The sequence below is a fragment of the Melanaphis sacchari genome, unplaced genomic scaffold (genome assembly GCF_002803265.2).
Source record: "Melanaphis sacchari strain LSU unplaced genomic scaffold, SCAv2.0 Contig202_pilon_pilon, whole genome shotgun sequence".
In the NCBI taxonomy this organism is placed as follows: domain Eukaryota; kingdom Metazoa; phylum Arthropoda; class Insecta; order Hemiptera; family Aphididae; genus Melanaphis; species Melanaphis sacchari.
This window is the reverse complement of record NW_020270994.1, coordinates 324,853-352,845: the sequence shown is the minus strand read 5'-3', so window position 1 is coordinate 352,845 and position 27,993 is coordinate 324,853. Positions and strand designations below refer to the sequence as shown.

The 27,993-nt window shown below is 25.5% G+C and overlaps 3 protein-coding genes across 5 annotated transcripts; 1 reads left to right on the top strand and 2 right to left on the bottom strand.

The window, feature by feature from the left end:
- Window positions 1-1,571: 1,571 nt before the first annotated feature.
- On the bottom strand, window positions 1,572-6,288 carry LOC112593416 (zinc finger MYM-type protein 1-like). Its single transcript, XM_025337804.1, has 3 exons — window positions 6,193-6,288; window positions 4,068-6,003; window positions 1,572-1,657 (listed from the first exon to the last, which is right to left on the bottom strand). Exons 1-3 carry the CDS (start codon window positions 6,286-6,288, stop codon window positions 1,572-1,574), a joined length of 2,118 nt encoding a protein of 705 aa, XP_025193589.1.
- Window positions 6,289-14,061: 7,773 nt separating this feature from the next.
- Window positions 14,062-17,897, bottom strand: LOC112593403 (ras-related protein Rab-35). Of its 2 annotated transcripts, XM_025337787.1 has the most exons (7): window positions 17,815-17,897; window positions 17,486-17,718; window positions 17,205-17,379; window positions 16,990-17,114; window positions 16,394-16,518; window positions 15,313-15,458; window positions 14,062-14,191 (listed from the first exon to the last, which is right to left on the bottom strand). In XM_025337787.1, the coding sequence occupies exons 2-6, from the start codon at window positions 17,535-17,537 to the stop codon at window positions 15,327-15,329; spliced, it is 609 nt and encodes a 202-aa protein (XP_025193572.1). In that variant the 5' UTR covers window positions 17,538-17,718; window positions 17,815-17,897; the 3' UTR covers window positions 14,062-14,191; window positions 15,313-15,326. The 2 variants fall into 2 exon arrangements, with proteins under 2 accessions (XP_025193572.1, XP_025193570.1); XM_025337785.1 differs by lacking the exon at window positions 17,815-17,897 and having other exon boundaries at window positions 14,062-14,244; window positions 17,486-17,777.
- Window positions 17,898-18,273: 376 nt separating this feature from the next.
- LOC112593406 (palmitoyl-protein thioesterase 1) lies at window positions 18,274-21,287 on the top strand. Of its 2 annotated transcripts, XM_025337791.1 has the most exons (7): window positions 18,274-18,473; window positions 19,098-19,167; window positions 19,232-19,344; window positions 19,718-19,845; window positions 19,912-20,070; window positions 20,389-20,665; window positions 21,115-21,287. In XM_025337791.1, exons 2-7 carry the CDS (start codon window positions 19,161-19,163, stop codon window positions 21,241-21,243), a joined length of 813 nt encoding a protein of 270 aa, XP_025193576.1. In that variant the 5' UTR covers window positions 18,274-18,473; window positions 19,098-19,160; the 3' UTR covers window positions 21,244-21,287. The 2 variants fall into 2 exon arrangements, with proteins under 2 accessions (XP_025193576.1, XP_025193575.1); XM_025337790.1 differs by lacking the exon at window positions 19,098-19,167.
- The last annotated feature ends 6,706 nt before the right edge of the window (window positions 21,288-27,993 follow it).

Below are 27,993 nucleotides of genomic sequence, written 5' to 3'. Positions count from 1 at the left end.
TTAGCTGTAATAGTGTTTTCATCTTGAAGCTATTGATGATATATTTTACCCATTTTACATGTTTTTCTATTAAAAATAAATATCACGAAGACGATTAATATTTTTCATTGTAAAGTAGGTATTCTCTGAGACGTAAGTAGCAAGCTAGTAGCATCACCAAAGAAATAAATATAAACACAAGTACCTATATTATTATTGTTTCGGATCATCAAAACGGGTTTCTGTTTAATATTCATACCAAACACATTGCAGCACTCGGTGTTTACAATTTTCAAGAATTTAAAGAGATCCCGAGTTTATTGGCAAACCAGGTTTTACTTATATTCCCTAAGGTCTTAATGGTACCTACCTAAATATGTAAAGTACATAGGTACTATTTTAAAGTATTAATATGAATTAAAATGGAGCTATACACAAGCCAACATTCAAATGTGCGTAAATACCGGAATAAATATTTAAATGAAAAATATTTTTTATTATGAAACTATCAATTACCCGAATTAAGAATATCAAATCACTAGCGGACAAGTATTATTAAGACGTTGAACGCTATTATTAGTATTCCACATTCTTTAAAAATCAAAGTTAAAGCGTTATGAAAATATAACCTCAGTAAAAATATATAGTTATACATATCTATATATATCTAAACATACAGACTTATTATAAAAATATATATAAAAGCTGGTAGGCGGTTAAAGTAGTTAAACATATGTTAATATTTTTTTTTTAGTTTTCTTTTATACATTGCAGTCGTCAGTTCTTTATTAATTATATTGCCAGATTAATAAATATATGTTCTATGTATAAGGACTTTGAAATTTTCGGTGCTGTAGTAATGAAAACCGTAACACCTTTTACCGATAACTTACAACTACAATAATATACAGATTTACTTATAACTAATAACTAAATTCATTTCAAAACGAGACAATTTAAAAAATCGAGTTAAGTGAATACTGAACAGAAATAATACTACGTAGCAATATGACTGTATACAAGATATTATAGAGGATTTTTTTCGGATCATCGAGCGCATATACTAAAATTAAAAAAAAAAATCATGATGTGATATAATATAGAGTTATAAATCGTTTATGCATTATTATATTGTTAATTTTGGTGTGAATCGTAAGACAGTTGCGTATCGTTCAATTTTTAGATTACGCATATAGAAACGCATTGCCCGTTTACCTAACGTCAAAATGTGTATAATTTGCACATCAGCACGCTTAATAATAGAACTGGAAGAGATTATGGGAATACCAATCAAAAGTGAAAATTGTTTACAAAATTTCAGCTGAGAACCATTCTTATGCAAAAGTTCCACAAATGGTATAAAAGCTCTACTAGTGCTATATATATTGTAATATATCTATTATAGCTCTGCTGCAGAATAATGCCGTCCTGTTCTTAAAAATATCTAATCCTACAAAGCTGCTTTCCATTTATAACAACATAAACGAAATAGAGAACTCAGAGTAGTAGGTAATCACTAATTAGAAGATTTTATCAATTAATTATGGAAATAATTAAAAAACCTTCCACCCTTGGGAATATTTTATGTAATTTTACAAATGATCGACAGCAGAAATTCTTAACCTGTGGTCAGCGGCCTTCTGGATGTCTGCAATACTCATGTCGTAGATTTTCACACCTTAGATAGTAGTAAAAAACTAGTTGATTCCCTTGTCAAATGCGCACTTGATAGCGGAGACCATCTGGCTAATTACAAGGTTTGTTTTGACTTACCTAAGAAGATAAACTTAAATCACAATACCTTTAATCATATTGATGCAAATGTCAAATCTATTAATGTTAACACTGCTCTCAATAAAAAAATATCCACCTTTAAAATTATGAATCCAAGCAATAACAAATGATTTCCCATACCAAACCGATGTTCCTACTACATTTCCAAACCCAGATATATCTTGTTAACCAAATAGCGCTCTTTCATTACAATTTCCAAGTAACTATTAATCCTTTGATAGCGCTACTAACTACTCTCATAGAGAAACTATGGTGAATTTCTATTGAAATTTATGATTTCATATAAAAATCTAAATCTTCATATAAATAAATCTATAATTGAATCTAATAATGGTGAATAGATCAAGTAATGTCTTCCACCCGATTTCAATGCTTTTATGGAAATAAAAACAACATAAAAAAAAATAAAAATAATATAATTTATTATATCTAACCTTATTATTAGTTTATATTGAGAGTAGTGTCAATATAGAAGCCTTTTTACTTGTGTTGCCACTTATTCACATCTGGTTACAATTTTATCATATTATCTATAGGTATTTATACTAATTAAATTGCTTATATATTTATGTAAATGGATTGTAAATTTTATCTTTAATAATAATAAAATTAAAAAATCAGCTTAGTAGTTAATATTTTACGCTTTTAATATTCATTTTTTAAATATTGTCTAGGTAGTTATAATTATAAATATAAACATTTAACGTATATTACGAAAAAATTAAAAAATTGGAGTGTACTGGTGATTCATAATCATGACTAAATCATACATTTTTATTGCAATATGTTTATGTAATTATGGTTGTTATTTAAACTTTAATTGAATAAGTTAATTTATTTTTTAATTAATATAATATATACTTATTATATTATTTGAATTATAATATTGTCGAATTTTTAAGTTCAATCAGAATTTGATATCAAAAGTTCATCTAATATAATGAGATGTTATACACATCTCATATATTAAAAAAAAAAATTATTTATACTCTTCAATTTTCGATATGTTGATATATAATGTGTAAACGATATTTTTGGCGTACAGGTAAAAAACTAACAGACAATGCGCGAACGACAACCATCATTAAAGTTGTAGTCTTTAGGCATTGGTTATAAAATAATATTTCGAGGTGATGACAATGATTTTAATAACAATTACAAATTATTATTATGTTGATAATTTAATTTCTCTCATATCGATTCACAAAAGAGGATATAGTGCAATTTGTAAAGAGTTAAAGACTTGCGTGGGCCGGCCATGCATGGGCAGCTGATGATTCCCTTGTAAAGATTAAAGATGGTTATGGTAAATCAAATAGTTCGGAAAAGACCAAGGGGAAGACCAACATAAAGATAGCTTGATGTTGTTAAGAAAAACTTGGAGAAGTTAAAACCCGATTGGAACGGAAATTTAGATTTAGCTCACGCACGAGAAATATGAAATGAATTGGTTTTAAAAGAAAAAAGCCTAAACGACTCGTAAAAATAAAAAAAAATTGACTGGTTATTAATTATTAGTGTGATAGAATCTAAATTAAACTCGAGATTTTGGTGGAGCATGGCCCAAATGTGAAGTTATCTTCATCTCTTTTAATATGTATATGTTACGGTCAATGATGAAAATTGAATATTTACGTCATTAACCGGTCATTAACGTTAGAAGCCAATTCGCTAGGTTATTTTCGTTAACTACCGGGTAATAACGTCAGTATCTAAGATAATAGGTTATTGTTGTAAATTACAAAATAAAATAAAACAATTTTACCTCAATGACCGAATCTTAACGTTATTAACCATTGACTGTTGGTCAATTATGTAAATAAAAAATACACATTAATTTAATTAATAACAGACTACACTGATTAATATTTATTATTTAATCTTATTAATAATTATTATTATTATTGTTAAATTATAATATTTATTTATATTTATTTTTTTATTACTAATAATATATTATATTTAATATATTATTTTTATAAAATGTAATATATAATATTAATTTACCTGTATCCATGGGCGCCCATAGGTAACATTTTAGGGGGGGTCAAAATAAAAAAATTTTCGAATGTAAGATAATAAAGATTTAATGTTATTTTTTACATATAAATGTATACATGTACGTTATATAAGATTATAAAAAATATAAATTAAAAAATATAATTCAGTATATTATTCGGTATCAGTAAATAAAAACTGTAAATTTCTTCGTTTTATTCCAAACATATTAATGACATCCTGAATGAAATTATCCTTGTTTGCGTTAACTCTTTCACGATGAAGGCTCATCATACACAACCCATTTAAACGATCTTCTCCTGTAGTCGAGCGAAGCCACGTTTTTACTCGTCTTAATGTACTGAACGATCTTTCTATCGTGCACGTTGTCGGAGGCAGTGATATAAAAATATTAAGTATTTGAAAAATAGCAGGATAATATTCGCAATGAGCCAATAAATCAACAAACGAAATTTCATCACACTGGGAGTCAATCAAATTTTTATCAATCCAATACTGATACCAAATATTAGATTCCTCTATCATATTTTCAATTTCATAATGATCACTAATCAGCTTAATTTTTTCTTTGAAATCATTAATGGTGTACTTTTTAATATTTGTAGGATGCAGTAGACTTATTGAGAATGCTATTTTATTTGTACTTGAAAATCGTCGTGAAAGAGATGATATTAGTGAATCTAAGTACGGAATAAAAATAGAAAGTCTGTAATAGTGTTCAGCAGAATCAGTTTCGTAATTTGATCTATTTTTTTGTTTGGATGTAATACGTGGAATTTTAATTTCTGCGCCAATTTTTTCTGCCATAAATATGGAATTATTAAAAATATCATTAAAAACGATATCTGATTGTTCTCTATTATTATTAAATATAGTTAATAAATCTTGAATATGATTTTGGACAGAGTATAAATCAATAGATTTTCCCTGCAATTTATTTGTAACTGGTTCTAATTGAGCTGAGTATTTGGATATAATATTTAAAGATATGATAAATTGTGATGTTGATGTCGCACATGATAGTTGGTGTGCTTTTGTGCGAGTAGTGGTGTTAACTTTAAAATCTGAGTCATTATTATGAGATAGTTTTTCTAAAACTGACTTAATATTAATAAAGTTTTCAGCAAAAATGCGAATAGATTTATATTTCGCAGACCAACGAGTATCACACAAAAGTGGTATATTTGTAGCCAATTTTCGACGAAGTACACTTTCACGAAAAAAATTAATAACCTCTTTAATTACTCCTACAGTATTTTGTATTTCTGTCACTGCATTCAAATCATTTACAACGAGATTGAGTCTATGCGAAGCACAGTGGAAAAATGTTGCTTTAGAATATTTATCACAAATTATTTTCTGAACTCCATTTTCTTTTCCAGCCATTACTGAACACCCGTCAAAACCCAAGCCAACAAGTTTATTCATATCCAAACCGTATTTTTCAACAGAAGTCAATATAGAAGTAGCTATACCAACTGCATCTAATGTTTGTAGTGCACTAAATCCTATAAATTCCTCTCTTATAGTTTTTGAACTATCAACATAACGAACACCAATCGAAAGTTGTTCAATGCCAGCAATATCGGAAGTTTCGTCGGCTAACAGTGAAAAACTTAGGCTACTATTTACTTCTCGAACAATTTGATCACATAATACATTTCCACTTAATAAAATTAATTCATTTTGAATGCGGTGTGAGGTATATTTAGCTTTACTATGACATGTTGATAAATGCTCAGACAGAACACTATCTCCAGATTCAACACGAAACTTTAAAAGATCATGAAAATTTCCACTACAGCTCAATTTGCCTCTAATTGCTAGATCATGTGTCGCACAAAATATTATTGATGACAAAATAGGGACTAGCTTTTTTCTATTTTGTTCAATTTGAGAGTGTTGAGCAGTATTTAATTGATCTATAACACTTTTTTCTTTGTTGGACATAATTTTTAAAAAATCTGTTGATTGAGAAACCGAATCCCTATGCCATTCAGATTGCATATGTTTTTTTGCGTGAAAATGAAAATCTTTATACTTGGTAAATTCACTTACAATGAACGCTCCTAATAATCCTCTTTTAACGACAGGACGAAAAACAACACAATGTTTGCATAAGCCGCCTTTTAAATGTCTAGAATAAACTAACCATCGATATTGTTTGAGCCATTCTATTTTAAAATTCCTTTTTTGTGCAATACTGTCATTCTTAAAATCATAATTATCAGAAGGAACATATGGTTTTGTTAGTAATTTATATTTAAGTTCATCTGATAAATTTGATTTATTAATATAAAGTCCTAAATCTGGATATGACTCACAATCATTTGGCGTATAATTAATTGTTGATGTAGGTACCGTATTTATTGACGTAGAACATTCCGGGTTTGAATTTACTTGAGCAGAAACACTTGTCGATGTGTGTGGCTCAAGCACAGCAGATGCATTATCTTCATCAGATTTTTTTTTTATTAAAAACGATCGAATATCCATAGTAAAAATTGAATTTAAAAAATAATAATCACTAATGACACTCAGCAGTCAGCACTAAATATAATGTCACACAGAAATTGGACAACTAAAATGCAGTTAATGTTGTCTGATAAAATATTTGTAGTACCTATATTGTGATCTTTATTCTTTATGGATTTACCACAAATTATCTGCGATAAATAATTTTACATATAGGTATACCTACCTATACGAACTACAGACTACGACCTATCTATGATGTTAATATACGATAACAATGAGTATATTTTTATACTTATTTCATATCTTAAAAGTGATTTCAACAAATAATTTTCCTCGGTAATAAGGTATAATATATAATATAATATTGTGGTAATATTTATTCAGCTACAAGTTCATAAAATTTTTTTCCAGGGGGGGGGGCAAGTGCCCTGTCTTGCCCCCCCCCAATGGGCGCCCATGCCTGTATCTATCATATTTTCTTGCTGCTCTGCAATTGGTGAAACAACTTCTTCAATATTTTGTGCTGAATCTTGTAATCCAGTTTCTTGCGTTTGATTAAACAATTTCTCTATATCTTCTTCTGTTTTTAATGAATTTATTTCATCATTTGGTAGACCAATCAAAATAATAATTAATATTATTATGGTTTGCTCGAGTAACTATCGGCTATCGCTGATTATCGATGATATATATATAAATAATACATACTAACGTAGTACCTAACGTGTGTAGATAGATAACTGACACTTAACAGTGACCCGTATGTTATAAATGTATAAAAATATATAATTTACAACAACGTCCAACAGAAGTTGGGAATTGACGTAAATAATAAAAAAATACCCATGTTTACAACATTAACCATTATGTATCGCCATTTACGTAAATTACCGGTCATTTACGTAAATTTAGATTGTACAAGGTAATTTTCGACATTGGCCGGGCTTTAACGTAAATATCATTATTTTCGTCATTGACCGTAACATATATATAGCATTAGCCACTAATGTCTTATAGTACTTATTACCATTTGCGTTTATAAATGAATTCTAATAATTCCATAATTCTATCTAAAACACATCTAACCTGACTATATTGGAATAGTGGAGATACTCATCCAATAGTTTTTGCATCGAATAGTTGAACATTGAATTAATCAGTAATTATATATAAGTATCTACCGACTCTATGTTAAATTATGATAAAAAACACGTTCAAAATCGATTAGATGTAACTCTAATGATTTTTCCATTGAATAATCAATATGTTAAAACAATTTTTTTTATTGAAAAGAAGTAAATTGAATATTTTTTAAATTATTTTCTTGTTTCTTCGGTATATTTTAACACTATTCGTTGTATTTCAATCTAAGTTATTCAATCGTAAAAATTATATTTAAAACACAACATTGATACTGCGGTAGGTATGCGACTAATTATAACTTATAACGCTGTATACGTTAAGCCGAATTTATGAAACTGCCGATTTCATGAAATCAGCAACGCTATTGCTGAAAACATGAAATTGGCAACTTGGCTACCAAATTCACGAAATCGACAAATTTTGATTGCTGATTTCATGAATTTGGTAACACATAATTATGAAATAATTACAAATAGTGGTACCTTTATAAATAACTAATAATTATCAATTTTTTATTACCGGACGTTTTTTTTAGCCGGATATTTTTGATACGAGTTCTTTTTGAATCAGATCAAGTCTGATCAACTATCGCAGATCAATAAAATTGTCGCCGGATATAATTATTTACCGGACCAAATGACGTAGAATCAATTGTTATATAGATACACAGTGTGTTAAAAAAAAAAAAACTCGTCTGGTTTTAGCGAATAGTTGAGTTGTCATAACCTGATAGATCTATAAATCTGAATTCACGATTAATAATATCATACACATATTATCATTGTAAATAAATGTATTTTTAATTATTCAGGTTTTCTTGCACAGCAAAAACGGTTAAAAATTATAGAAACATGAAAATACATAATAATATACTCGTAATGATGAATAGCACAAAACATAGGTTTATGGAACGCGAATAACCTATGAGCATTATTATAACAAGTTTTAACATTCCCAAGTTCATTTTGTTGTAACGTGCATTTTATGTACATCACGAAGTAGCCATTAACAACAAATTATCGCAGAAAAGTAATCCACGCATGTATGTATGTATATAATATAGGTACTGTAATTTTTTTTTAAACGGTTTTCGACATTTTTGTAAAACCACTTTATACCTATACATAAGATTCTTTATATTATAACCCTTGACATCATATCAAATAGTCTATCAAATCCTTTCTCCACATAAACCTAGTCCTTGCACAGGTCTTTTAATACGACTCCTATGACTTTGTAGAATATTTTGAATACCATCGAGTAAAATCAAATTACGCATACTTCTACATACATATATATTATATACTTATATTATTATACGCATTTATATTGTATAATAAATTTTATAAATGAAACTAACGTCTTTGGAGAGAGGTATAGGTACCATACATATTTTTTCATCGTTATTATTATTATTTTTTATTTAATGATATACATACATGTATTTAAGTCCTGACGAATGGGGCTGCCTTTATGATGAGTTTTAACTTTTAATTAAAATTAAACACATCGTATCACAAAAATATGCAGAGCGCTGCGCACAACCTGAAATCGCGGGATTGGTTCGAAATAGTAATAATAATCATAATAAATAATAATAGGTAATAATAATAATTTTTTTTTTCAAAATTGAATTACGCTATTATGCACACTCCACGGTTCACATTGCGATGTTATCATAGGGTTTCACGGCTGTTATAGATATAAAACCAGCGTGTAGGTAGGTATACAACACAGTTAAAGTTAGATTGCGTATTATACGCATCACGATTATCGCACATTGCGTTCCGTCTGTAGACTTTACGTTCCAAATTCCATATCAAACAACGGTCCTTGAATTCTAAAATATAACATAATATTTTCTATCACTGAGCTTTACGCACCAAAATGTACCGGGATCCGTTAAACATCCCAAGCTTGAACACTCAAAACAGTATTAACTCGCAGATTATGAGATGAGTGATGGCCAGTGTAATTTATTGAACAAATACAAAAATTGTTTTTTTTTTTTTGAGAAGACATTGAAGACTGAGGTTATATATTAAATTTTATTTATCACGTGACAGAATTTTTTTTAAATTTTTCATTGGTATTCATAATACTTTCGAAAAAACAAAATAAGTACTTACAATAAAATAAAAACAAGAATTGTATGAACAAAGCTATAAGATATACGACTATACGAGTAATATGTATATTTTTATAAGATCGTATTTTATGTTCTAATATGTTATGATTATGAATTTATGATCCATTATAGTCCAATAAACGATAAATATAATAAATGTCTAATTATACGTTCACTAATTATTTTTCGTATTTTTTAAATTCGAGATGGAACATCGTTCATAATAGCAGGTTCTTCTCAGAATAGTAGTAGGTACTTATCGTATCACTGTACCAGCCATTAAAATAATACATACTACAACTATATATAGGTACAACACGTTCTAAACAACTATTAAAGAAACAAGTAGTAACACAACTATTTATCAACATCTATAAATTATAATATTGCCTATTGGAAAACTAAGTAGTGAAGTACCAACCGAAAATAAATATAATATATTGAGTCTACTAAAGATTTGTTTATATTTATTGTGGCAATTTTACGGAATATACATCACATTCTACTTTTAGATGTTATATTTTGTTAATTGTACTACCGACGATGTCACGCGCGATTTATAAAAACTTTAAATCTACGGATAGAAATGTCTAAATTTAACATTCCGTCACATAGGTACCAAATCGATTCGTAACTTAGATTTATAGATGGATATTAAGTCGAATTTTAAAATGGGGAGGGGGGTACATTTAAATTCGAACAAACACACGTCTTCATAATATTATAAATATTACAATGTTTTTAATAATTATGTTTCTTTAATCTTGAATATTGGTTTAAAAACAGTTTAATTTTTAATTTTTTATTGAATACCTATACAATGATTATACTTTCCGGTATGAGACGAGTCGGTTAACGATGAAAACGTATCGAGGCCCAAATATTTTTTTTCGGCATCACACAACAATACTGCACAATAATACAATATATATATTATGATAATGTCACGATTACAATATATTTATATGTCAAATTGAATACCTTCATAAATCATAAGTATAGTTACTATGAACAATTTTAACTAAATTTTAGTAAATTCTCAGGCGCTCATGTTAGGTAGATATTTATTGACTGATCTACATCCGGCAATGACAAGTAGGTCGATCCTGCGGCGTACTTGGTATCGGTAATATAAAATATTATGCACTCGGCGTCCATCCGCTAATCATTATTGTTACGAGCGCCGCCGATTTGCTTTTCATAACCGATGTTCCGTAGTCCGCAGATTCTCACGTCGTGTATTTATACTTTTTAGCCCCGAGATACAAATTGCGTTAATCACGTTCAATTACCAATTATTAAGTTTACGCTCAACCACTATAATGCACACACGTGCCTGGATTCATTATTTATGCGTTACCTATTATAACATAACATTATTATCGTATGCAACTCCAGAGTACTTACATAATAATAATTGTATATTTGTATCATAGTATGTATTATGTACACACGGTGCATATGTCGTGCACTCGTGCCGCGTGCATGCGTTATTTATGTAAATATACGTATAATATATGCTACCAAAAAGTGTGAAAAGCGAGTATGAGATAAATTAATAAGACTAACGAACATTAATGGTGACAATAATGATGATACTAGGAGACGGGAATAAGTACATATATTATATACATTACTTGTCTTATTATTGTGCAGATTAAATAAGACCTTGAGATCCATCACGTCTTAGTGACAGACGACAATAAAATAAACGTGTGTGGCTACTGGCTACTCCTTGGACTGTAGGTACTATATTATTATCTATAAATGTATATCACATCCATTTTTGTTGATTTATTAATATATTTTATTATGACAGCAAGTAAGTATAAAAAAAAAATCTATTTATTTTAACAGGTATTTATAATTGTGTGCATTGCATTAGTGAATGATTGATCAATTAATTGTAATCTATTTTTCTTTCTTTTCTTGTTAACAACGATTAAGTAATCTTAATTGTATGCTGCAGGCAAGGGTAACCCCTGGGTTCAACTTTTAAAATTTAATATTTATTATGTAACACTTTTTAACTTAAAAACTGTCATTTTTTTAATATATTAATCTAACTCTGATTTTCTTTTATTAATGAATTTACTACATATTTATTTACCAAGGAAAACAATCTGTTTAATAAATTTGTAAACAGAAATTTGTTTTAATTTATTATCAAAATTGATTTAAATTCATTACAATCAATTTAAATTATACACAAAATGTCCATACCAAAAACAAACATATTATAAAGAAAACAATTTACAGTTCATGGTTTGATAATATAATAAATAAATAATTATGTATATATTTTTTGAGTACAATACATTGTATACAATATTTATGTAATACCATTAGTTTACTTATATAATATCATATATAATTTACTGTAGTAGTTATTGAAGTAAAACTATGTACCAAGAACCATTTTATTTTAAAATTTAACAGTTTTTTATTCTTCTAATGGATACATAGCTATTGATATTAAAATATAATTGTCAAGATGTTGAAATAAATTGAGTATTAATAATCTAAGTAAGAGGAAGCCACGCTTATATTTTGTTTTCATTTTACAAGTGAGCAATATTATATTTTTATAGTAAATTCACATACTTCATTTTGGGTTCAGCTATGTTGCTTAAATATTAAAGTGAAATGATGACCTATTGGTTGATATGAAACAAAAGTAACATCAATGCATACTTTTTAATTAAGTTATGAATATATAAAATATTGCAATTTAAAAATTAAAATATTGTGAAAAATCAATGTTCAAACACAGACAGTGTTCTCAACTTTAAATTTAATAATATGACAATTTAAATATTACTTATTATTATAACAACTGTTACAAAAAAGTTAAACTTTAATTATTGAACATATATTTGTAATGTAATACTATTGTATGATGGAAGCAACAAATGCAGTTATGGTGTCCTCTTAAAGAATTCTCATTAAATCAAATAAAAATATTTATGAGAATTAATATCAAAATAAGTTTCATTGCTTTCATTGAACAGTTGTTTTATTATTTTATATCAATAATGTCAGATTAATTAATTAACATTATTTACTGGTGATGATTGTTTTTAGAATGAAGGTTTATAATGGAATTTTATTTATTTTAGCACTTGTTGTGCGGTACAAAACCAACGAATAATTGTTATATAAATATACAACAGTATTTGTTTTTTAAATGTATGAAATACTCATTAACTTAATGTATAGTAATAAGAATAAGTCTATACTTCATTATGTTATCATGTATCAAAGTAATTAATTTTATTAAACATAATTGTTTAGTTTCTTAGTTCCTTTTGACAAAAATACATTTTCAATGATTGAAATTAACTAGTACACTATAAAGATTTAAATACATCACAATTACAGTTTATTATTTATTAAATGCAAGTTGATATTTAAAATTTACAAATTAGTTTCATTGGTATTTTTTAATAATATGAAATGAATAGTTAATTTTTAAAATAAAGAATTTTCAAATATTTCTATTTTATACTTAAAACATTTAATAGAATAATGGATGTAAACATGTACACGAAGTAAGGCCATCCAGTTATCATAATTTGTGTTATAGATATATAAGAAAACATACTTAAAATGAATAATCAACTGTTTTATTTATACAAGTAGAAATTTTACTAAAAAATCCAAAACTTTAATTTAATCACTAGAATATGATATTTTCAACCAAATGAGTGGAATACCTACATAATTAATCAATAGTATGTGTTTAACAACTAAAACTTATAAATATTAATGACATAAATATGACACTCATCAAATGTAATATAATTCTTTTATTTTTAAAAATTTGTTTAGTTTATAACTGAGTTAACTATACCATGTATTTATAATAATTATTTTTAAATGTAACACCATTTTATTTTTAATAAACTATATAGATTAATGATCAAATATGTGCATAAATATATATTATTATAACATACCATTTATGATTATATTAGGTATATATAGCGCATCAACACTACTTAGTTAACACATTATTTAAATGTGTTTACTATCTAAATAAGATAGTTAAATAAATTAGACATGTTTGTTCAATGAAATGAAACATCATAGGCCATCTATTAAATTATAGGTTTAATTAAAAATTAAATACTTAAACTGGATATTTACAAATAAAAAATAATGGAAGACAATAAGTATATAATACAATTATAAAAGGGTCCATCATTTTTCAAAAGATAAATAATTGGTCGACATAAATTTAACTTTAAAATGAATAAATAGTATTACATTATATGATAATATATTTCAGACATTATTTCCTACATTGCTGTTTTTCTTACAATATAAATGAATAGAAAAAACATTGTATAACTTATAAATGTTAAAATAAATATTGAACATATGTCTATAAGTTATATTTTTATATATACCAAATAAGACTTAAATGAGTTTCAAAGTAAACATTTATTTTTTCCTACGACGATAACAAATTTCTCAGATATTTTAATACATTATTGTAAAGTATAAACATTATTTTTTGAATATAAATTATTAGGTTAACATTATTTGTTTTAACTTATATAATAATGATTTGAACTATAATATTATACCAAGATCTGTATGTAGGTAGACGGACAAAGTTAATATCTCATTACTGCATGTAAGGCCCTGTTTAGAATATTTAATTATTATTTTTTTCTTTTTCTTATCAGTAGAAATACCTATAAATTATAGGATTAGTATGAGACTCAATATTAATACTTTTTAATAGTCAGAGATTTCTATAGTTGAATTAGTATGATAAAATTATAAATTTTTTTATCATATTATAATATAGGATAAAGTTCTATAAACAGATTTACTAAATTAAAATGTTGGAATGTACATCACCCCTTACTACTTTAAATTAGTAAGCTCTTATAGGATGCTCATAATTAATAAATAATATAAATACAATAAGTTGAATGTTTCGATTAAAAATAATATTGTAATTATAAATATATAAATTTTATTTTAATTTATAATAGTAAATATTGATATTTTTTTAATTTTAATTTTAAATAAAAATAGTATAATTTTAATATATATATATGTATATAAAAGCTTATGTTTTTTTACTAATTTAAATATTATAGTTAGTTTTTATAAATAATCATAATGCACAATTCAAATTAATTTGTTTAATTACGAAATGATTATTTTTCACAAGTATAAACAAAATTATATTGTATACAATACATTTTTTCCCTAAGAATATTCTTTAAAACAATATTGTAATAAATAATAAAATATTACAATTCTTGATAACTATATTCAATATTTGAATTATGGTATTTGATTCAGTTAATAATTTACATAAAATGCATTTTGAATATTTTAATCAGAATGTAAAATATATTTAAATTAATTTAGTATATCACATTTATACTTTATAACGATGCAAGTTCTTAAAAGTCATAAATATTCTAAAGGCAAGACATAAATATATTTTATTTGTGTTGATATTATAAAAAAAAAATTGAAAATTATTTTAATGAAATACATATACTGAACACAAACAATATGATTATGATCAAGCAGTATTCAATGATTTAATATACCGAAAATTATTAAAAAGGTAGAGACAAAATTAGAAACTAAAATATGGTTTTATTTTGTTATTAATGTTTATAAACGTGAAATAAAAACTTTTGAGCTTTGTGTATTCACATAATAAAATAATGTGTATGTGGTAACAAAAATTGAAAAGAAAAAAATAATAATTATAGCTTAAAATTGAAAACACTTACATCAACAACTGAAATTAACAACATTTTCTTTTTGCTCCTTTTGAGTGACCTTTTCTTAAAGTCACAACATCATTGTTCTGATGCGCCTGACGTTCCTTGGTTTCCTTTTTGTTCCGCAATACTTGTTTAGTAATCGACATGAACATCTATAATATATTTATAGAAGTTAAAATATAATCGGTTCATTTGAAGATAAATTATTAAATAGTAATTTTAGAATAGCATAACATTTTAGTAATAACTATACACATTAATTAATTAAAATAAAATGAAGACTTCAATTTTAAAAATAGTAATTGGGTGTGGTGTCTTCATAACATAATATTTTTAATGAATATTCATTATAAATTTATTTTAAACACATTCAGATAGATTATTTACTGTATGTACTAATACTGTTATAATATTATCTATTACTATTTTAATAATAAATTATTATAATTATTTTTTATTTATAATAGAATCAGTATTTCTTGAAAGTATATAATTTATATTATTGCATATACCTAACATTTAATTTTTTCTTTTTAATTAAAAAATTAAAATTAAAACATTGATAACAATTTAATTTTGAAGAATTAATTATTACACTATTTATATTTTTATATTAATAAATGTTGATATCAACTTTATTGAAATTTAAAATTAAATTTTAGAAAGGAGAGTAGAAAATGGAAAGTAGATAATACAGGAATAAATGAAAAGTGACACTTGACTTTTAAGGGGAAACAAGAGAAAGTTAATAAGAAATATAAAGATTATAGGAAACTAAATTAATCATTTGCCTTAAAGTTTAAGCGTTTAAGTATTTAGTCATAAATAAATGTTACACAATTAGTTTAATATTTTAAGAAATAATAATTATACTATATATTCATATAATATTAATTAAAAATTAAGATTTTACTAATTAGATAATGATTACTTTTATACAAATATTTTAGAAAGTAAATAGATAAATAATAAATATTATATAGATATACCATGAGAAAATATAGATTTTTTCACTATATCAGATTTAGTTTATTTAATTATTTATTAATTAACAAAATATACTAAATAATTGAATTGTGCTTGTTACCTGTTCAACATTTATGTTGTCTTTGGCGCTAGTTTCATATAATTGAATGCCCATTTGATCAGCAAATCTTTGAGCATCTTCTGTTAACACTACTTTTCGATCTGGAGCATCGTTTTTGTTTCCAACTAAAAAAGAAAAATTAGTTATAGGAATAGTTGAAAGAAAATTCAAATTAATTTAACATTTTAACTGTTTAAAATATATCGATTATTAGAAAATTTATAAAAATGATTGATATTTTTCTTATAATAAAGGGCTCGAATATAGAACAAATCATAATTGACATTTGTAATACTAAGGTATAACCAATGCTTGAAATGAATCAAAATGTACTAGAACAGTGTTTTGGTTTGTAATATTAACTTATATGTCAGTTCTGGTTATTTAAATTAAAATTTAAGGGTTTTGGATTGAAAACATATTAAGTAAACAATAAAAAAACAATGAAATAGTTAATGATTATTATTATTTAAGTTAATAAAATATATCATTATTCTATAGAAAGAATAAGAAATATTTCTATGTACAGCAATAAAAATACATTTTGATAATAGCCATCAAATTAATAATTAATGTAAACAAAGCATAATATTTACCTAATATCCTATTGACAACTTCACAATTTTGGTCAATCTCGTGTAACCACCGTTTGACATTTGCAAATGAGTCCCCATTGCTAACATCGTATACAACTATCACACCATGTGTACCTCTATAATACCTGAAATAGAATATTTGTAAAAATGTAACATTAGCTACCTATATACACATAAATTCAAATAAACATAATATAAAATAAGCAATTTTTTACGTTGAAGTAATTGTTCTAAATCTTTCTTGACCTGCAGTGTCCCATATCTGTAATTTAACTTTTTCTCCGTCAACAATGACTGTTCTGATTTTGAAGTCGACGCCTATAGTTGTTATATAGCTACCAGAGAATGTGTTATCAGCAAAACGAACAAGCAATGAACTTTTGCCAACACCTTTAGACAATACATATATAGTATTAAAATTATTAGACACATGTATAGATTTAACAAATGTAATTGCTTAGAAAATAGTGCATTTGGAAACGTTACGAGTGCTCACCACTGTCTCCGATGATTAACAGCTTAAACAAATGATCATATTCTTTAGCCATAATGATTACGGACGTCCAGGGTGAAATAATTACAGTTCGTGAGTAGTCTTAATGTGACATCTATGGAAAAATCATCTGGTATTGTAGATTGACAGTGTAATTTTGACCGGAACAAGAGTTACGAGACGACCAGCGAGGTGGAATATTTTCAAACGATATCGTTTAACAGCAGACACAAACACTGTACAATAAAAACATACACAAAATCATACATAAAAAATGGGAAAAATTTAAGAGCATAGGAAAAATATGAATACGAATTAAAATTTCTCATTACAATCAAAACATGAATCATCCACGAAAAAAAAAAAAACGGAAAACAAAAACGGTTCGCTGATAATGAAGAAGTTCCAATGTTCCACCACGGTCGCATTTCACGGTAACCCGTCGATTATCATCCCGAGACATTCTCTTAGTGATAAATGATGATAACATGTTTACCATAATATTATTATTACGACGTGCGTTGTGGAAATAGATATTATATTATCATGTATATTACTTGCCAGAATGCCTAGTAGATTAGAAATCAGAATATCATCAATCGTCATGGGCATGGCCTTGCAAGTTGCTATATTGAATATTGATAACATAAAACGTTGAGGTTTTTGTTTGAAATATTCCAAAAATTTGTTACCTGCCTAATTATTAATAATCTGAGTCTATATCTTTTAAAATTGTTCATCATGTTTTTTTTTGTGTTGTATATTTTATGAATAAAATTATTGTTTGTTAAGAAGGCTTCTGACAAATTATTTTTTATTTTTTACTGAAATCTTTCGATTGATTTTAGTTAACTTTTTAATAGTATGTTTAAGACTATGTATCGAATTGGATTTTTTTCACACAATTTTATTTCCATTTCTTTAACAATTTTGATTTATGCAAATCAAATTAATGCTGGTTCACCCCCAGTCGTATTATGGCACGGAATGGGTAAGCTAAATAAATAATTATATTTTCATATAATATGTTATTGTTATACACTTATACCTAATCATTTAAATTTTAATTACATGGTATCATTTATTTACGCTTATTTGTTGGGTTTTCTATTTTTCAAAACTTTTTAAATGTACTAGTAGATACTTAATTGTATTTAAGAATAGAATTTTATAGATTCTAGTCAATTTATATACATTTTAATTAATAATTATTAGGTCATTTAAATAAGTATTTCCTCGGGTGGACTAGGATAATATATTTATTTTTTAAGAGAGCCCTAGAAATTTTAACTTAAAAAATTGCTTTGCTTGGTTATTGTTATTTATTTATTTATTTTTGCTGTAAACAAATATTACATAAATTACAAATAAAAGATTGTAATTCTAAATTAGTTCTAAGTATATTATGTGTGATAATATTTTTATTTTTTAAAGTGTACTATAGTCCTTTATAATTGTATGCAGTATACTTACAATATATATATATATATATTACATCTAGGTTGTTATTTAATTATAAATAAGCTTATTTATTAATTATTCATATTACAAATAATTTAATAACTGATTTTTTAAATATAATATGCATACAATTTTTTTTTTTAAATATTTCAAGTTGGGCCAGGTTACCAGGAAATTTGACATTTTGTCTAGTTAAACTGCCTTTGGGTATTGTTTTATGATGTGTAAGAATTTCTACTTATTTTTATCAATTTCGTGTAAAAAGACTAAAGAATATTTCAATTTTAGGTGATAGTTGCTGTAATCCATTAAGTCTTGGAAGAATTATTAAGGTATTACAGAAGAACTTGGGAATAGATTCGTATGTGAAGTCAATACAAATCGGAAAATCTTTTGAACAGGTCTTTTGTAAAATATGTAAATATATCATTAATTAATATGCACATTTTATGTTAGAAAAACTAACAAAAATGAAAAAAGTTAGGTGGAATATATATGTAATTATTTTAATTTAATGAATTTATATATTTTATTAATATGTTTATTTATAATTACTCAATTATACATTTTAATATGTTTATTACTATTTATTATATTATACTGGAAATTTACATGCTGGGTTGATTTGAGATATTGGGTATAATATAATCTTAAATTTTTACTGTATCAATTAAGATTTAATTTGGTGCCATAGATCTATGAAAACAGTATGATCTTTAATATTTCAGTAGTTCTTATATGCGTATTTTTGTTTTAAATTTTATGATTATATAGGACGTAAAGAACAGTTTTTTCATGAATATCAACCTCCAAGTTGAAGATGCTTGCAAACAAATATCTACAGATCAAAAGTTGACCAATGGTTATAATGCGATTGGATTTTCACAAGGAGCCCAATTTTTGTAAAATCAAAATATATAGAATATAAAAGCAAAGATCATTGTAATTTATGTATTATTGTTTTTTAGAAGAGCAGTTGCACAAAGATGTCCTTATCCTCCAATGTTAAATCTTATATCTATGGGCGGTCAACATCAAGGAGTTTTTGGTATGCCAAGATGTATTTATTCTAGTCATAAATGGTGTGAATATATAAGATTAGTTTTGAACAAAGAAGCTTATGCAAAGTAATTAAATTAATACTATGAAATCATTTTAATGAACTTAAATTATTGTTATTTAAAAAAAAAAATGATTTCTTATTATTACTAAATACTTCTATGACATACTAAATTACTACCTTATTAATACATTTTTTTTTTTTTTTTGTATTTAAAAAATAGATTAACACTTAAATTTTTTTCAAATTATACCCATGCTATTTCTTTAACCAAAATCTTGAAAAATAAAATATTATAATTAATAACTATTGTTAATTGGTATTTTTTATTGTTAAATATTTAAATTGTTATTATCAAATTATTATATATTGTATTATTTTTCAGATGGGTACAAGATTTATTAGTTCAAGCAGAATATTGGCATGATCCAATTAAAGAATTAGATTACATAAAGGGTAGCAATTTTTTAGCAGATATTAACAATGAACGTTTTATTAATACAAATTATCGAGAAAATTTACTTAAATTAAAAAACTTTATTTTGGTGATGTTTACAAATGATACAATGGTTATTCCAAAAGAAAGTGAATGGTTTGCATTTTATTCACCAGGTCAAGATAAAGAAATTTTGCCACTTGAACAATCTGTACTTTACCTTACAGTAAGTAATTATTTTAATCATATTTAAACTGTTGTTAAACCCAAAAAATGTCAGCTTGTGTATCATATCAGTATCTTAACAATGTTAATTGTTAAAATTATTATTTTTTCAAAATTATCTTAAATTATCTATTCTAGTTTTCCATCTCCTATTTAAATATTTAATAACTATGAAAAATTATTTATATTAACTATGAAAAGTTAAAAAGTATAGTAATGGAATTTTTAAGATTATTTTTTTGCAATTTCATTAAAAAATACTAAATATAAAATGACAATTTGAAGAAGTTTTTAATTTTAATTTTTCGATGATAAAAATAATTTATATATCTGATGAGTGATGACATTTATGAAAATGGTGATCTTAGGTAATCTATAATGTTTACCTATCTGTCTATAAATTGTGTATCAAATTTATATTAATAGTTAGTTTGTTTCTGTGTTTTGTAGGATCGACTGGGTTTAAAAGTATTAGAAGAAAGCGAGAGATTACATTTTTTGTCAGTTCCTGGTAATCACCTTCAGTTTTCCGAAGAATGGTTTTTGAATGAAATTGTCAATAAATATCTTAAAAAATAGAATATTAGTATTATAGAATTACTATAAGCAGTTATTCAATTATATATAAAAAAATTTAAAAAAAATTAAAATTTTGTATGCATTCCATAACATTTTGTTATTGATTAAATATAAACAATGAGAATTTTTATAATGTAAACATAGTTTTAATTGTATGCAACACTTCAAAGTAATAAAATAAGAAGTACAATTTTTTTATATTTTATATTTTTGTATTTATAAGTATAATTTTTCTAAAGCTTGTAGAGATGTTGCAGATTTGTAATATTATTTTTTAAATATGAAAAAAAAAAAAATGTTATAATACTAATTTCATAGTTTATAAAAAAAAAAACTTATAAATCTACAGATATCGCATTTAAATAATATCATTAAAAAAAGACACTGTTTGGCTTTTAAAAAGAAATTTTTATTTTCTATTAAAGTGACTTTTACCTGTAATGTCCATTCTGATTTCTACAGAAAAAAAAAATAATAAATTAAGTGGGCAAATGGTTACTGCTCTGTTGTATGATAAAGTGTCAATGGAGCACTAAAGGATATGTTAATTTGAAATCAATGTATGTGAAAACCATTCTGAGTTGGGATTGTTCATCATCTTAAACCAACAAATATATTTTGTGTTGTTTTTTATGTTGCTATTGAGTAAAGTAATTTATTTTCTACTAGTAATATATACAATATAGTAGGTTTAATTAATTTTTGCTAAAAACATTGTATTTGAAAATATCATTGTGTGTAGATATAAACTATAATAATTTAATATGTAAAAGTTATTTAACGGTCATTCGTTTTCAACTATATCAAAATAAGAAAACCGTATTTAAGTAATATTACTGGGTTTTCCTTAATTTTTTTTTATTTTGTTTTCAAATTCATCTCGTTTCCCGAGACGTGTTTTCCATATAAGTTTTGTCAAATACGATTCCAGAAAATTTCTTTCAGTTCCATAACGTTTTTTATTTCCCCATATAGTAGAACCATGCAATCTCGATGTTTTGGGTGTGTTTCCGGTGTTCGGATCAACAAAATTATAGGTGTAGGAAGTCAACAATTTTATATTGGAATCCCGTTTGCTAAAAATTATTTTAAGCTTTCCAACAATCCAACATAATTATTGAGCCTGGTCTTATATATTTTTGTATTATAGGTATTAGGTAACAATATTTTCTTCAATCGATCAGGTACACTCTTTTAAAACATGCTTTGGTTTCCTGACTGCCGACATAATATTCCACCAAAATTTCATTGCTATGATAGAATACGTCCAGCTTAATATTTCTACACAAATAAACTTTCATCTGGGACCACCAATTTTTTTATTTTGATTATTTTCTAACCTTTATACACATACCCTAAGATAAATATAATTACTCCAATCGACTCTCAGCATTTTATCCCATTTTTAGTTCACGTTTACAAAATGTAACTGAAGATATTTCTAGGGCTCAGTAGTATATGACTGTTGGTCTTTCGATTTTTTCTGATTGATTTTTAAAATATTAGATTTTGAAAATTAATTAAAAATAATTATGAATTGATTTGAAGAATTAATGAATAAGGCATTAAAATATTTTAAGTTAAAAAAGAATTACGTACCGTGGATCTTCTACACACAGTCCACCGACTTTGACCGATCGATTCAAAAAATGATGTCAATATTTAACAAATTAGTTTTTAGAATATTTGCAAATCAATAAATTTTTGAATCAATTGAAAAAATTCGTAAGTATGGTAAAAAGCTTGTACATTTTACCGAAAATAATATTAATTTGCATTAATGGATATATAATTTAACGTTTAAATTATTTAGATCATCATGTACCTTCTACACGTCAAGAATTAAGTTTTAATTTATAAACATTATGATTAAACACAATGTTTATTTCCGGGAGAGGTATTACTCCCTCGGAAAAAAAACGCTTACCCCATGGAAAAATGTAAGACGTTACTTCGTCAACTAACAATAAAATAAAATAAACCACAACATGATAGTGTATTTAGTCTTTTTATCTAATGATTTTCTTTTTTTTATTTCAATAACCACACATGTACCCCTTTGAAAATTTACGATCCCCCTCCCCCCGGGAATAGAAGGTCTGAAATAGATAGGTACTGATTAAACAAAACATGTCTAAGTATTATCATAAAGTATTTCTAAGTAGTTTATTAAAATGATTAAATTTAGTGGTTTGGGATATAGATATAATTTAATTTACTTAACATACATATATTACTTTATTGCATGAAACCGTCAATAATTATATAAAATATTAAGTCGGTGTATTTTCATAGTGATCAAATTATTCATATTTTAGTAATATCACTTATAATAATAAGTATCGTCCTTAAAATTAATTATATTCATATAGGTGCTAACAAAATCTTTATAGGTACTTATACGATATAAATATAATATTCATAAATGCTGAAAATATTTAAACGTTTATTGTATTGCAGTGATATGAAACGGCCAATAGAGGTTCTTTTTACCTTTTTAAAGAAGACTTTTACTAATTAATTCCCTGTTCACAAAAATATGTATTTGCCATGTTCTATCAAAGTTTTATCGATTTTGAAAAATATAGTTATATTTAATATACCTAATATATATTATATATAATCGCGGAATGATGCCATTGAAAGAATAATGTATTCATACCACGTAAAATTACAGGTGAACTAATTATTGGTGTCGTAAAAGTTCATTGTTTTTAAATTGCAAGTTAAGTAACAAACGGTAACAATTTATACACTAAGTAGGTAGGTAAAATACCACCAGCTCATATCAGAAATAAAATCGCTATTTTAACTTGTGAAGCTTTGCTGTTGGTTCGAGTTGTGACCAAATAATTATTAAAGTAGCAAATAAATATAAATTAAAGGTATTTTTGAACTGATTAGATTATTGTAGTATTATACTTGCATGAATTGCATTATCGTTCATAAACATTTTTCACAGCTAATACAATGAGAGATATTTAAAACAAAACTTTACAGTAAAAATGTTGTGATATTAATAAAAAGAACGCCAACAGTTTCTGGAGGCTATAGCCCGTAAAAACTAGCAGAAAATTAATTACGGTGAACTGGTCAAATTACATTTCCTATTTCTTACTACCTGAGATGATGCAAATTACAAACGCAGTTTAAAAATTTTTGTGGAAATTACACATGTTGTAAATAATTAGAGTCAATTTTGGTACAAATTACACCCGTCAGACCAAATACGAGTGGCCGGAGCCATCGAGAAGTACTTTACTTCGAAAAATACTTTAAAATAAATATTAATATTTCTAATATGAAAATTAAATCTATGATAGCAATGGCGCAGTATATTGAACATCAGAAATTACCTGGCACAGTTTGCACAGTTTTCACCGTTCTTCAAATGATCACGAATAACAGCGTGAAAATTTATAAATTAGTCGCTCACATAGCCTGTATGAGCAAAATTCTTAAAAGGTTATTTTAAAATTGCTTTATCGAGGTACACAATGATAAAACAAGTTTTATTGTTTTTAATATTTACATATAATACATTCTACAGTTTTAATACTTAAACATATATATGATAATATAATTAATGTAACATATTATTAATATTTAATTTCATGTATTACAATACTTCAAAAACAGAAAATGGTAAATAAAGTGTAACGTGAGGTAATGTTTATATTTAATATTAAACATAGACAATTTTTATAAACATGACTCGAATGAGATAACTATTCTCCACACCTTCATTTTTTTAAATAAAATAAAGATAATTATCTTAAAAATATTAAAAGGAGTTAATAAATTGAAACATAATAATGAAATTATAAGCTAAAAAATTTTAAAATTATTGGAGGGTTACAATTTTCGAATTTATTTGTATGCATGTACAAGTATAGGTATAGGGTGGTGTGGTTGGTGGCAAATAGTAAATAATTTTTATAAACATAACAGGAATGAAATAACATTAGGAATGACATTATAAGTTGCCTAACCTATTGGAATGTTACAATTTTCGAATTTATTTCCCTGAACAGAAAATATTAAAATGAAGGTACTTTATTCAAATGTCAATATACAATATCATTAATATCAATTATAAATGGATAAGTTTAATTTGTAGAATTTTATTTTATTTAAATATTAAAATTATTTAGTTATCTTAAATCAAATATACACAAAGCAATTATAAATATAGCTTTCTAATTATTTTACTTACAAGGACTGATGTAAGTACTACTTTTAAAAATTTTAAATAAATTATTGTTTTTAAGACTTAAACATTACGTGGCAATTCAGAAAATGGAGTAAAACAGTGTAAATTAGATTTTGAAGTAAGGGATACCACCATTTTAATCGTCGATTTCGTTTTCATTTCCCAGACCTTAGTAAGGATACAACGAAATTTGTTTATAGACAAAAATTATTTCTTTTAAAACATAAAAATTAGATTACCTATAATTTATGAATAAATTACTTAATGCAGGAATTATTCTTTGATTCTTTGTTTATGCCTGTTCTTATTCGTATTTGTGGTCCCATTTCGATGATACATTTTTTTAACATGAGGTTTTTAACGATTTGTTCACGAATTTTGCGCAATCTTTTGAAGTTATTCATTTCCAATAGTGTTTAGTCCGGTACCATAAAGTATGACGTTCATTAAGTTCTTTTTCTATTCTCTTTGTTTCATCTAATACTTCTTGTAAGTTCTTTAGTTTATCTATTGATACTTGTATATCCTTCGGATTATCTATAAAATCAAAAGGATAAGTCCATTAAGGTAATATTTATAAAAATGTTCAAGGTCATAAATAAAATATCAAATATACATGTATTTTCTTTCAACTTTTTGCATAGACTTAAATTTTCTTGGCGTAATTTTTGATTTTGTTGAGTTAATTTTTTTTGATTTTGTGATGTACAAATGTATGCATCTAAAACTTTGTTTTTTTTCTTTTAATATACGTTTTTCAGTTTTTAAATCTCTAGTTAAGTAGTCATCCGATATTATTTTTGTATATCAAACTGGAAAATTATGAAATACCTAATAATTATTTAACTAATTAACCATAAAAGTTATTCATTGAATTTTCATTTAATTAATAATATAAATTTATTAAAATATTAATTTACAAATAAAAATTGTAAATTTCTTTATTTAACATCAAATATATTTATTATTTGTTCCATGTATTCATTCGTTTTATCATCAATTTTTCCCTATGTACGCTAATCATGTATAATCCATCAAGTCTATCTTCACTCATTGTAGATCTTGTGTAAACAATTTTTCAACATTTTCTAGGGGGGGGACATGCCCTTCCCTTGCACGGGAGGTTAGGTAACCTTGCCATATGGGCGCCCTTGTACCAAAGGCAAATGATTCACGATGCGGGCAATCGGGCGCGGTTGTTATTGAGCTGAATATTATTGCATGGTATACCACCACGTCTAATAGGTTACCTATAAATTATGATGACACAAAAAATTGGGATAAACCATTACATAATCGTTAATACATGTATTTTAACGATTTATGGCATAGAAATGGGAAAAATATTTTGGTCTATCGCCATTCAACTAAAAAATTATTAATAAGTAGTTTATGAGTTATCTATTTATTTATTATAAAATATACGGCCTTACCTTTTTTTACACATAGCATTAGAATGAGAGTGCGAGTAATAATGTAGTCTGATGTAGATTATAGTATAGTAAGACATTCAAGTTAATAATCATAAACAAAAATAATAATACAATAAAATGAAAAAAAAACAAAATAACATATGAAAACAAACAATTATCAAGGCCGGGAGTTATTCTCATTGGAAAGTATAATATATCTCAGAGGCTCATTTTGTAAATATTTTATGTGAACCTTTAAATTTGGAATATTTTGAAATCGAAATATATGGGAAGAGGCTTTAAAATGTATAAGGGATAGCAATTATGAAGAATTAATTTGATTTGTTATAAGATCACAAATACATTTTAAATTTATTATTTTTTAAAAATAAAATTTAAAATTGGCCATAAATTCATAATACATAAATAACCAAGACCGTATATGAGGGGGGTTTTAGGGGTTCAAACCCCCCGAAATATTTTATTGTTAATAAATTTAATTTATGCAAGTAACTTAATTATAATAATTTACCATGTGTCCATGTGGCTATATGGGTACCAAATAATATGATAACTATGTTTGATTATCGATTATATTGTTAACATTTTTGTTTTGTTTAAAATAAGTGTTAGTTGTTTTTTTGAAAATATTATTTGATTTAACCCCCACCTTTGAAATTTTGATTCAGCCAAACTAAAATAAACCTTAAGCCATGCAGTCTTCATTAACATTTTGAAAACTAAAGATACGTTACACTAATTTAGATTTATCTGTAAGATATCTAATTATAATTGAACATTGGTGTTTTTTTAATATCTACTGTATTATCAATTTGAATGAACTTAGACAGACCTGAAAATATGTTTTTCATATTCTCAAAATGATTTTGAGAATATAATATATTAATATGCATATCAATCAACTTTTTATAATTCCCTTTATTCAATGAACCACTGCTCTCATCATGACCACAAAATACCAACTTGTTCTCAAAACCAAATTGATTAAGTGCTCCATAAACAAATAATTCAATCCCACTTTTTCATTTTTCATTTTTTTAAACAAATTACGATGATCATTAAAAATATTTACGATAGTAAAACTATTATTTTATAAGTTTTTTT